At 38.0% G+C, this 12,150-nt stretch overlaps 1 protein-coding gene across 1 annotated transcript in view; it reads left to right on the top strand.

Annotated features, from left to right (window-relative positions):
• The window catches only part of LOC106951992 (tumor suppressor candidate 3-like), a 63,532-nt gene that overhangs the window by 25,665 nt on the left and 25,717 nt on the right, over positions 1-12,150 (top strand). The window contains exons 2-5 of the mRNA XM_015039809.1: positions 3,229-3,398; positions 9,185-9,302; positions 10,324-10,464; positions 11,524-11,664. Coding sequence (XP_014895295.1) covers positions 3,229-3,398; positions 9,185-9,302; positions 10,324-10,464; positions 11,524-11,664 — 570 coding nt within the window. The remainder of the gene's footprint in view (positions 1-3,228; positions 3,399-9,184; positions 9,303-10,323; positions 10,465-11,523; positions 11,665-12,150) is intronic.

A 12,150-nucleotide genomic window follows, 5' to 3' on the forward strand; every position in this document is an offset into this window, starting at 1 on the left:
TATGGTAACGGCAAACGCTCTCACTGCAAACGCAAAATCTGACCAAGTGTTTTTTGTCTAGTTTCTAGCACAAATATCTTAGTTCCATCTTAATTCAGGTGTACTAACGTAAAGTAGCTCATCAGCAATATGCTTTACGTTTAAGTAAATAATCCCTTTATTAATGAAAAACTATTAGCTCTATTGTCAGATTACTTCACTTGTAACATGAGGAAATTGTTTTGCTATAAATACGTAAATAAATAAATGTATCTACCAATGGAAGTAGTACTTTTTTTATCAATATTGAGGAATTATTTACTTCAAAACAAGCTGCTATGTTTTGCTGAAAACAGTTTTGTCGTATTTCAAGTGTAATAAGATAATTGCATTAGAAACTAGAGAAAAAATACTTAAGATTTGATGTTTTTGCTGCGCTCTGAGATGGTGTTCTCCCTTCGGCAAACTGTTTAATAATAATCAGCTCCCAAGTTTGTTTTCTGTCTATGAATCTAAAATTGATACATGCATCCACTTTAATCTTCACCTCACATGAGGATAAACCTTTCCATTCCACCGACTTTTTCTTTTTAAGCTCGTATTTCAGAAATATGGCTTCATTTTATTTACAGTGCGCAAAATTTAACATAATTTGGTTCTTTTTTCTTTTTCAGTTTTTCTTTTTACTCATTTCCTCTTTGTGAGAAAGTGTTTGAGAAGCACAAGTGAGACAGGCCATCATTACAGACTGTAGTCCAGAGCTGGCAGCTCTCCTTTTAGGGCAGAAGGCATGAAGGCAAAAACAAGGCAGAGAAATTAAAGGCAAAGAAGAAGAAAAAAAAAAACCCTACAGTGAGCATGGACACTATGTAGTTGCTGATCCTTTGTGAATTTCCTCTCCTCTCTTAGAGATGACCATCATGCTATCTAAAATACCCCCCCAAAACACATTATGCTTGTTTTCTCTTCTCCTATTTTCTGCCTCACTTTCTTCCTTATCCTTCTCCAGCTTTTTTAGTTTGTCTTTGTTGATCTTGTCTCCAGGCAGTTTACTGGAGAGATTCAGTGTACGCTTCACTTCTGCAACTCTAAGGCCCGCTGTTGATCTTTGTGAAAGTAGGAGTGTTCGATTAGCAGTCGAATGAAGGCGCGCTGCTGAATTATTTAACTACTGTCTGCTTGAACCAATACTTAAAAACCTGTGTGCAAAAAACAACAACAACAAAAAAAAAAACAGGAATGGACAGAAATTGGGGTACTTATATGCTTTATGTGATGGAACAAACTTCCAAAAAGGGTTTGTGTTTTTCTCCTTTTAGCCGATTGCAAATTTAGACTTTTATCGGTGTGCTAGCTGATAGCAGCTGACTAAGGGAGCAGTGAAGCTTGTCATGCAAGTCTTTGCACTCACACGTGTCACAGTATGCCAAACATTTATAAGATCGGAAGTCTTTAATTAGAAATGCATGAGCTCAGATATGCAGCTCATTGTCATTCAAAACCATCGATTGCATTGTGCGTGAAACCAAACGCGTGCCTCTCGTTTCCAGAGGTTCTTGAGGTACAGTTTGATCAGCAGAGGTTGGAAAAAGCAAGCGTTTCATCTCCAGTCTGACTATTTCATCACTCTTCAGCCCAGAGCTGCTGCAGCGGTGGCGGTGTGGGGAAGATCACGTTGGCAAGTATCTGAGCGGGCTCCTCGAGAACCAACACTGCATCATAAAGGCTTACAGATGTAAACAGTATGAGGACACTGAACCCAAGCAAAATTACATAAATCCAACTCTCCGAAAGTATTTAATCTCCCAAATCTGTAGCATGAGGCTTTGTGTACATGTTTGCTGTAAGTTGTTTATCCGCAGAGTTGCACTGCAGCTCTGATGTCGAGCTCTTTTCCCAGCCAGATGGCGTTTTTTATTCAGTAGCCCTTAGTATTTCTCAAGCCTCTCATGTTTCTTCTTGATGTTGCGGTTTGCTGGGAGTGCAACATAAATACTATCACCATGGAGTACTTTCTCCTCTATGCCAGAAGTTAAAAACTTTAAGTAAGATTGTGCAATCTGTGGCATGCTAGAAGTATTACTAGAGTTTTCCAAAACTACACATCACTCTAGCTATAAAGTCCTTCCACTACTCCCTGCAGCTCAAACAATAGACTATGAAATACTTCAGTTACTTCACTAGTACCTTGAACTGCTTTGCACCAAAACACATTAACGATCTGTTGTTGTATATTCTTTCAGACTTCTCAGGTACTCTGGTTCTGTTCTGAACCCAACATGGAGAAGCAACATTCAGTTTCTCTGCTCCTCTAATCTGGAACGAACTTCCAGAAAATTTCAAAGCTGCCAAAACACTGATTTCCTTAAAAAACGGATAAAAATCTGTTTATAGTTACGCTAGAGCTAAAATAAATGGAACATTGAAACTCTAGTCATCGATAATGAGGATTATTCTTGATGATAAATGGACTGAACTTGTAAATTGTTTTTGCAGTCATTTTGACCGTTCAGCAGCTCTTTATACTAGAACCATATTCACTCATTCACACACATTTCTACACCAATGCAGACCACTTTGGGTGGCGTTCCTTGCCCAGGGCCTTATCGACATGTGACTGGAGGAAGCTGGAATCGAACCTACAGCTTTCCAGTTGCAAGATAACTACTCTACCCACTGATCCACAGTTGCTACGTGTGCTATACAAATGAACTTGACCGAAACCAGTGGTCTCAAACGGTGTTTCTCGAAGACCAATGTCTTGCAACTTTTAGACGTGTCCCTTGTCCTACACACTTGAATTAAATGGCTAATCTGCCTCACTAGCATGCAGTCAAGCTCCACATAGCTAATAGTGGGGCCAGGTGTGCTGAAGCAGAGAGACATCTAAAAGTTGCAGGACACTGTGTCTTGAGGACTGGAGTTTGAGACCACTGCCTTAAACCTTTGGCTTCACGATGAGAGGAAAATATAATATTGAGTTATGATCGTTGAATATTGTGGTGATTATGCTATTTTTTTTCTATCGAATCATTGTCTGCTCCACTCCCCTTGTGAATTATAGTTATGGTGGCCATCAAACTGACATTGGAATAAGTGTTTTCAATACAATGTATTGTATTTAAAAGCCCATTCATCTTATCTCGTGAACTTTACTCTGACACACTTGATGCATATCCAGCTGCTCATTTTCTGAGAATCTGCACTAAAAGTATAATCTGTGTTTGGTCTTTTCTTTTCTGCGTTTAGAACCTGCTGTCGGAGAAGGTTGAGCAGATGATGGAGTGGTCTTCTCGGCGCTCAGTCATCCGCATGAACGGAGACAAGTTCCGTCGTTTCGTCAAGGCCCCGCCCAGGAACTACTCCGTTATCGTCATGTTCACCGCCCTGCAGCCTCAGAGGCAGTGTTCGGTCTGCAGGTACACTACCACCACAGCAATAACTGTCATATCCCCTAACCCCTATCGCACGCTCGCACGCTCGCACGCACGCACGCACGCACGCACGCACGCACGCACGCACGCACGCACGCACGCACGCACGCGCACACACACACACACACACACACACACACACACACACATATACATCTGGCCTAGAAATCTGTTGATGTTTGGCTCACCCCTGTCGCCCAGATTGTATATTCATAAAATTGCACATGCAATGGGAACGGCAAATGGCCTTATGTAATAATAACCTGTGGGTTACACTGACATTTTGTTCAAAAATACTCCAGCTAGTCACACTGCCAGTGGGACATGAATAAATTCCACAAAATAAGACCATTGAGACAAAGTTACCCACTTACTTACAGAGAGACTTGGAAACGCTTGTAACACCATCCTTAAATGTGCAATATTTAAAAGTATGTAAGTTTTATATTTAGTTTAAGATGATTTTGCCTCTTACTTTACAAATTAACTTTGAGTCACAAGGTAGAGACAGTAGTTCATTCTCCCTCATTCCTTTGGTTTAGAAAAAACCAGCTGATATAATATATGTAGAATATAAACCTTCCAGTTGACCCACTATTTTATATCAATATTATATTAAAAAAAAGACGACTACAGATTTGAACTGGAAACCATGTTGCTCTTAATGCAACTTCACTTCAGCACAATGGACAGTACCTGGAGCGGCGACGGCTCTGGAGCTGTCCGTTGTTCTGAAAGCAGCTGCAAGTCACCACTGCTGCTTTTTCTTTGGGATCTCCATGTTTGCTAGCTATACAATTCCATGAATATCTATGCTGAAATCCATCTTAATCACAGCATACAACAACATGACTGGAGTCTAATCAAAGAAAATCTCTGTCAACACCACAGTGTGTCTTTCTATCATCGTAGGGACTTTGCATTGACTTCCCTTCCTTTTTCATTTATTTCTGTAGCCTAACCCTTCCCTAAACCTAAACATTACCAGTTCATGCCTCAACCGAACCTAAACTCAATTCACACCTTAAAGTCCTAAAATTAACTCCACATGCAAAAACGGCACCACATAGGAGTAGTCAGTTCCCACAGTGGGGTATTAGTTGGAAAAATTGTCTTTACTATGTAGCAGATACAAGGCTACACACACACACACACACACACACACACACACACACACACACACACACACACAGTGTTGTATTTCCATCAAACTGACTTTATATTCACTTCCTTTAATTTTAGTGACTGCATTTATGCTCAACCATTACCAGTCTAATCCTAATTTTAACTTAAACTCACTTCACACCAAACCTCTAAACTTAAATAGTGGAGCACAGTAGAAGTGAATGAAAGTGTGAATTAGGACAAGATGCTGACTTCCCACAAATGGCCTCCCTTTGTTGGTGGAAGTGGAGAAAGTGCTCCTCCATATGTTTGACACGCCCACAGCCCAGAGTTTGTGTCTGCATTGGGGGAAAGCACTTCAAGCAAACATGGGAACAGCTGATGGTCAGAGTTGAACCTGTTAGAACCTGCAAAGATTATCACATCATTTTAGGCGGCTTTTAAACACAAACACCTGAGAAATGTCTTACTAATACGAGCAGGATTTTAATACGGTTTTCTAGTATAAATAACTATTAAGAGTACAGCCTATTTGGTATTTTCCCGGGGAAAACGAGAGCATCTCCATATAGTCATGATGAAAACTTGATTTGAAAGTTGGCTACAAACCTAAGTTCTCTTGAAAACAACTTCTGATATTGCAGAGTTTGCATCTACAGACAAGTATCTCTTGCAAACCTTTTCATTTTCACACCTGACACTTGATAAACTGGAATATCTGTCTCACTTGGCAAACAGCTTTAAAAAAGACCTTTAAACGCACATCTTGCTTTTGCCTGTGATCTTTGCACAGTGGGGCAGTAAAATGACTCAATAACTTGGCTCATAACATGTTGTTTTTCGAGTGATTCCACTTAATTGTTTGTCTACAAAGCTAACAGCGTTGTTCTCCTGCTTCATAAACTTGGTGCCGCAGTAGATAATGACGAGTGCTACGGTAGCTCACAGTGTAGCGCTCTACCACAAGGCTGCTGGTTAAGCACTGAAGTTGTCAGATCAAACAAACATTGAGCCGGAGCAGCCAGTAGAGATGGACTTTTAATGTGAACAAGTTGTTTAAAATTTAAAAGTAGGTCGGGAAAACTCATATCCATTGGAAGAAATCCACAAATGCTGCTTAATTCTGTATTGTACAGAAGATTTTAATTATTGATTGAATGATTCCATCTTTTCCTTGTCATCAAAATTAGGGATTCACTGACATGAATATTTGGGCCGATATCAGATGCAAGTATCGCTATTTTGGCGAAAAACCGATATTTTACCAGTATTTTAGATATTATATACAATTTAGCCTGATGGAAAATGTAATAAAAATCAAAAGATACAGCTATATTTAGCTTGCTTAAAGCAATAAAACTAATGCAATTTCAGATAGAAATAAACCCATGCAAACAAACGGAGCAGATAAAACTGGAAGAGAAGTGTACATAGAATAAAAAGTTATTGGACAGGAGAAAATATAAAAATGACAGATGGCTCAATTAAGATCCTGTCAAAGGTTTTGAAATAGCTTACACAATCTGGGAGATGTGGGGGGGGAGCAGAAAACAATCTGAATAGAGCAAAACATGTAAAAATAGCCCAAAAGTCAGAGTTGAACAATGACCAGTCCCAGAGCGACCAAAGAACCAACGAGAAAGGAGGAAAGTGGGATGTAGAAGTCAGTTTGCTAAAGATCATGTTGGGTGAAGAGGAAGGGTGCCACATTTTGTGAACTGATGAAAGCCAGTTTGTTGCTTCTGCATTCAGATCCATAGTTTTGCTACGTGACCCCCAGATGTTCAAGTCAAACCAAAGTACACTGTGAAACACGGTGACTCGGGCGTCATGGTGTGGGGATTTTATTATGCCATTGTATCAAAACCTGTTCATCACCAACAGAAATGGTTGTGTTGCCCAATGTAGAAGCATTTGCACGTTCTATTACAAATGAAACATCTTAAAGCAATGTTCCCAATATTTTTCTGTATTATTGATGTAAAGATGTCATGAGGATTTTTAGCTTTTGCTTTTTGCTCTTAAAACACATCGCTGTTATTTCGAACACGACTGTACATATAGCCATACCCTGAAGGTAGGTCTTTAAAGTATTTTGAAACAAGAAAATATTACTCTGCGATCCACCCTGCAGTAAAGCTCCTGCTTATTCATCTATGAGAAATCCACCTTTGCCGCTAAAGCTCAAACTCTGTTGTATTGTCAGGATGTCTGACTCAGGTCGAGTGAACATGACAAACACTGACAATTTCATCTGGGAGTCAGAAGCCATGATGCACACTCGTGTTTTACTGTAATGTAAACTTGGGCAGCGGCGTTCGACTATTTAGTGTAAACCTTATATTTGACCACATCGGTGTCTCCAAGGAGACATTAAACCACTTTCTGAAATGAGTACCGTCCTTGTCCATTTTGACCTGATTTCTCACTCTAATCAGCCAGTCTTTTGCCTCATCAGTCTCTTGATTATGTAAGGTATTAATCATGAATCATATGATTCATCAAAATGTCAGCTCTTATTTTACTCCAGAAAGGTATGACTGACTTGCACGTTGCTGAACGATGTTGTTTCACAAAGCCTTCACAAATCCATTTAAACATTTTAAGAATAACTATTTTTATAAGCAATTACTGCATTGCCAAATCTGGCTTATCACATTTTGTGTTTTCATTTTTATGTATTTGTAAGCTTCCATGTGGTTCAAACATACATAACTGGGCACAGATATTATAAGTTTATACGTCTTTCTGATGCTTTTCAGTCATGATTTCTTTTAGTTGTTACATGAAATATTCATATTTATTGAGTGAAGGAAATAAAAAATGAAATTAAATGAAATAACTGAATACATTGTATAGAAATCTTGAATGTTGTCAACAAAATAGTATTTTGAAACCTTAATTTTTAATGGCAACTGTAGAGACAAATACAAAACCGCACCTAAAAATAACTCCGTCAAACAAATGACGCCTTTCTGTTCTGGCATACTTTTCCCACATTTAAATTGGATGTTATGCTTGCATTTTGTGTAAGTCCTCCCCATGACTATGCATGAAAATTATAACCATTGTTAGCAGCTTGTCTTAAGCTAAGGAACTTCTTTAGTCTACAGTGCAGAAGTGTAGAAAATAACCCAAGCAAATCTGGTGTAAAATATGGAGTGGCATTTTATTGATCACGGTTCAAGAACTTCTTATTTTTGAGCACATATTTATATCATAACCCTCTGTTCTCAGTATGAGTTGCATCTTGTCATGGAGTCGGTTTAGACCGTTGTTCATCTTTGTGTAGACTCATTGAATTACTCCTTAACCTTTCACACCTAAAGAAGTTATTTATATCTGATCCAACACATTCCTTTTGCGTACACACTCTTGATGCTTTTGTCATACATGAAACATGAATGAAATGTCATTCAGGTGCTATTTAGTTCGCTGTATTTCCAATTCCTTAGACGTAGCTAAACATAAAAACTAATACTGCTGCAGTAAAAACCCATTAGCAAACTGAACGTTTAGTTTTTTTTCTCATGTCCAGTTTCGGCATGTCGGGCGTACCGTATGGACGACAGCATGTGCCAAGGAAGCTTTGCTCATCAAAGTAGATGCCCCATTGTACCCTGTTAGCTTTGTTGACTTCGATGTAGAGACTTGGATTCGTATGAGTTTCAGTCATTTGGAGTGTGAGCCTGTTTGAGTTTGTCACCTAGAGGTGCATCCTGGCACCAAGTGTTGCAAGGTTTTCTTCCTTTCTCACCACTGTAAGAAAAGCACATGGTAGGTGACCCGAGCCACTGAGATGTTATAACTCAAAATACACCTGGCGATACTAATGAAACCCTCGGTTTTCAAATGGGTGTCCTTAATAAAAGCTCCATTCAAGGGATTGAAACATTTTAGTAGTAATCATTAAAAGTAGAATTTGGCATTGAATTCGGGTAAAATGCTCGTAATATCAGCTCTCACCCTGCCAGCCTGAGTTCTGCCTGGATTTATTCAGATGTTTTTATGATCGACGCCACAAAGTGACTCCCCTACCATTAACAGCATCTATAGCAATACAACATCACCTCTCATGTTTCCTGAAGGATGACTTCCCACTCAGTAAAACCTTCAGAGGACATGACCATACTGAGGTGGTTTCAGCATTTAGAAAAGAAAGATGTTTCTGAGACTGAGTGGGACTCTACTGGCAAAGATGCATAGTGCGTGTCTTGGTTCCGTTCTCTTTTTCTTAGTTTTTCATTTTCTGATTATGTTTGTGTGCTAATTTTGTGTAGCTGTAAACATGGCCGATAACAATAGAGCATGGTGCAGGAAAGTGAGATGAAAACAGGTCCTGTGAAAACGTTAAGAGAAAAACGGGAAATTATTGAGCTGATTGTAAACGAAGCATAATAAATGCAATACCTTCTTCTACCAACATTGCAAAGCAGGTTTCTATACATGTCATGTTTAAAGATTTACAATCTTGTAGGGGATCCGTTGTAGAAAACTGGCCACATTTAATCCATTATTCACAAAATGCCATATAAGAGAGTAACACCTTGAAAATAAGCTTTTGAAAAACTAAGCTAGCGTCTAGGATCATGACTATTATGAAAAATTACTTGGGTAGCTGTGATTGTCCTGTTTTTGTTTTATAGACAAGCGAATGAAGAATACCAGGTCCTGGCAAACTCCTGGCGTTATTCATCTGCATTTTCCAACAAGCTCTTCTTCACGGTTGTGGACTACGATGAAGGAGCCGACGTCTTCCAACAGGTAGGCAGTTTGTGTCGCAACCTTGAAGTCTTTCCATCCAAAAGACATTTTAACAGCACAAATAGTATTTATTTATTTTTAAACCAGTACTGTTACTTTTTTAAATTATCTTTTTTTTTTTTATTAGATCTGAAACTTTTCCTACAGTTATATACACCTCTATTCATTTAGACTCAGAGAAATTTGGTGACATGTTTCTGTTTTTTGTTTAGTAGTTTCATTAGCTTTGAGCTCATGTGTTGTGATCACTTATGGATTATATTTCTGAAACATATATTTTTGGTTTTATTTGGTCACCTAAGATGATTTTCTTTTACAATTTAATTATTTTTACCCACTACACCTCAACACCAAGACCTTTCTGAGCCATAGTGGCGCCTGACCACGAGTTGACAAAGAAGGCCTAAGATTTCTTCACTGGAAAGCTGCATTATCTGGATTGTGTGGTTAAACGGTGGAAACGATGTTGACAGCTTTTTTTCCCCCCTGTCATTGGCATAAACAAAATACTGATGAGCAAATCCATTTTACAGCTGGCAGCAGCACTTTAGCGTCATGAAACACCTGCAGAATGCTGGTAATGTAGAAGAGTGAGCGTTGACAGCTTTGCTCTGACTGTGAGGAAATCATCACCAAGTCTGCTGTTCACATTTGGTTGTTTTTTTTTTCTTCTTCTTTCTTATAAGTTTAAGTTTATTTGCATTAATTTCTCAGAGCGTATTTGGGCCAATTAGTGATGGCTTAAATGAAGAAGAGGCAAAACCAGAATATTTAAGAATGTGACGTTACACATAGTTTGGTGAAAAATGTTGCTTTGTCAAACCAACAAGTTGTTGAATGTGTAAACAAAACCAGATTGTTATTTCAATCAATGCATACTGTGCCACCAATAATTATGTGGAAACAGAGGTTGAGCAATACTTGTCTCTACCATCATTTGCTTGACAAAAATAATGCATGACAGATTTACGTTTGACAAATTGATTCTCACAATCGGAGGCTTATGTCCTTTCTTTTTCAGTTGAACATGAACAGCGCTCCAACTTTCATGCATTTCCCTGCAAAGGGAAAACCCAAGAGGGCCGATACGTTTGACCTGCAGAGAATCGGCTTCGCCTCAGAGCAGCTGGCCAAGTGGATCGCCGATCGCACAGATGTTCAGGTACAGCCTGGTAAACTACCGATGCAGACGAATGCGCATTTGCAAGAAACCAAGATTTAATTTGGATGAAATATAGCCAGATCCACTTTTTTTTTAAAAATGTGGTACAGTTACAATTTCTCCATCTGCTGCCATTTTAAAGTGCAAGTTTACGTCAATACTACGAGGTTTTCTTTTTAAGATTTCCCATTGCCTTGGTGTGTTGAGGGTCAAAGCACTGCAGGCAATCTTTTTTTTGTTTGTTTGTTTGTTTTGTTATGGTTCACTGTCAGCCTCAAACTCAAGCCCAAATGTAAGTTCTTTTGGGAAATGCAACTTCAGTTGAAAATCTCTGTATTGCTTTATTTAAAAAAAAGAAAAGAAAAAAAAAGAAGCGTTTTAACTAACTCTACACATACAATCAGACCAACACAGTCTGATTTATTGGTGCTGTTTACCAAAATTTAATTCATGGGTTTTATACTCAGAATGGAAGGGTTTAGGCATCTTTATTTTCATATTACATGTAATTGAATAAATTACCATAATCATGAATAAAATTATAATCTGATTAGGAAACTTTACTTTGTCATAAATATAGGTGGGAGAATTTAATAGGATGTGCAAAAGCATCAAAAAAAGATTATGTTCAAGCTTTCTTCCAAACATTTTGCTTCTATTTATAATCCTGCCATTTAAGTACAACGTTTTTAATGACTGCTTCTTCATATGATGAACTTATGTACAGTTATTGCATAAGTTGGGAAGCATAAAAGTTAGTTTTGCCAAAATAACATTTTATGCACAATAAAGTTTTTCATCTTGCTCTGCATACCACTATTATTTGAGAGACATTATTTTTGTGAATTGTTGTGCTTTTAAAAACCATAAATTCTTGCCCCATGCATCACTGGAATTCATTTCAGAATTTAATTTACGTTTTCAAGGTTGAAACCTGTGCTTTACTCTGGATTTGTACAAAGAGAATATTTGGTTCAGGTTTCAGATGCTCTTGTAGCACTTATTTGAGGCCTTTTTTCTTTGTTGTATTGATTTGCTGATCTCTTATCTCCCTCTTAGATTCGTGTCTTCCGTCCTCCAAATTATTCCGGTACTATTGCTTTGGCTCTTTTGGTGTCTCTGGTTGGAGGTTTGCTGTATCTGAGGAGAAACAACTTGGAATTCATATATAACAAGACTGGATGGGCCATGGCTGCTTTGGTATGATAACTGAATACACACACACACACACACACACACACACACACACACACTCATACACCAACTTTAGTGTTAAAACCTTCTAATCCTCAAGGGGAAAGTTATGGTATACAATGAAAAATGTATTTTTTTTTTAATAAATGAAGAAGCACAATACTATTTTATAATAATACTATTTTCAATTTTATGAAAAATGAAGGACTTTTTAGATGTATTTATGTTTAAACTCCATCCTTTGTCTTTGATGTAGCACATGACTTTATTTTTTTAAATGTCAAAATCACTTGGGTTTTTGAGATACTGACAGAACCTAAAAATTAATCATTCAGTTTTCTAGACTGAGGTTTAATTGGACATCATGGTGTGATAAGACATCAAAGATCACAAACTGTGTAAAATAATTTCCTTCAGATCTTACACGTTTAAGCATTAACCATCTTACAACAGAGCTGATCTCAGTTCATCAAGATTTTATGTTTTGTGGGA

The sequence above is a fragment of the Poecilia latipinna genome, unplaced genomic scaffold, assembly GCF_001443285.1.
Source record: "Poecilia latipinna isolate Pla-1442-1.1 unplaced genomic scaffold, P_latipinna-1.0 Scaffold486, whole genome shotgun sequence".
Classification (NCBI taxonomy): Eukaryota; Metazoa; Chordata; class Actinopteri; order Cyprinodontiformes; family Poeciliidae; genus Poecilia; species Poecilia latipinna.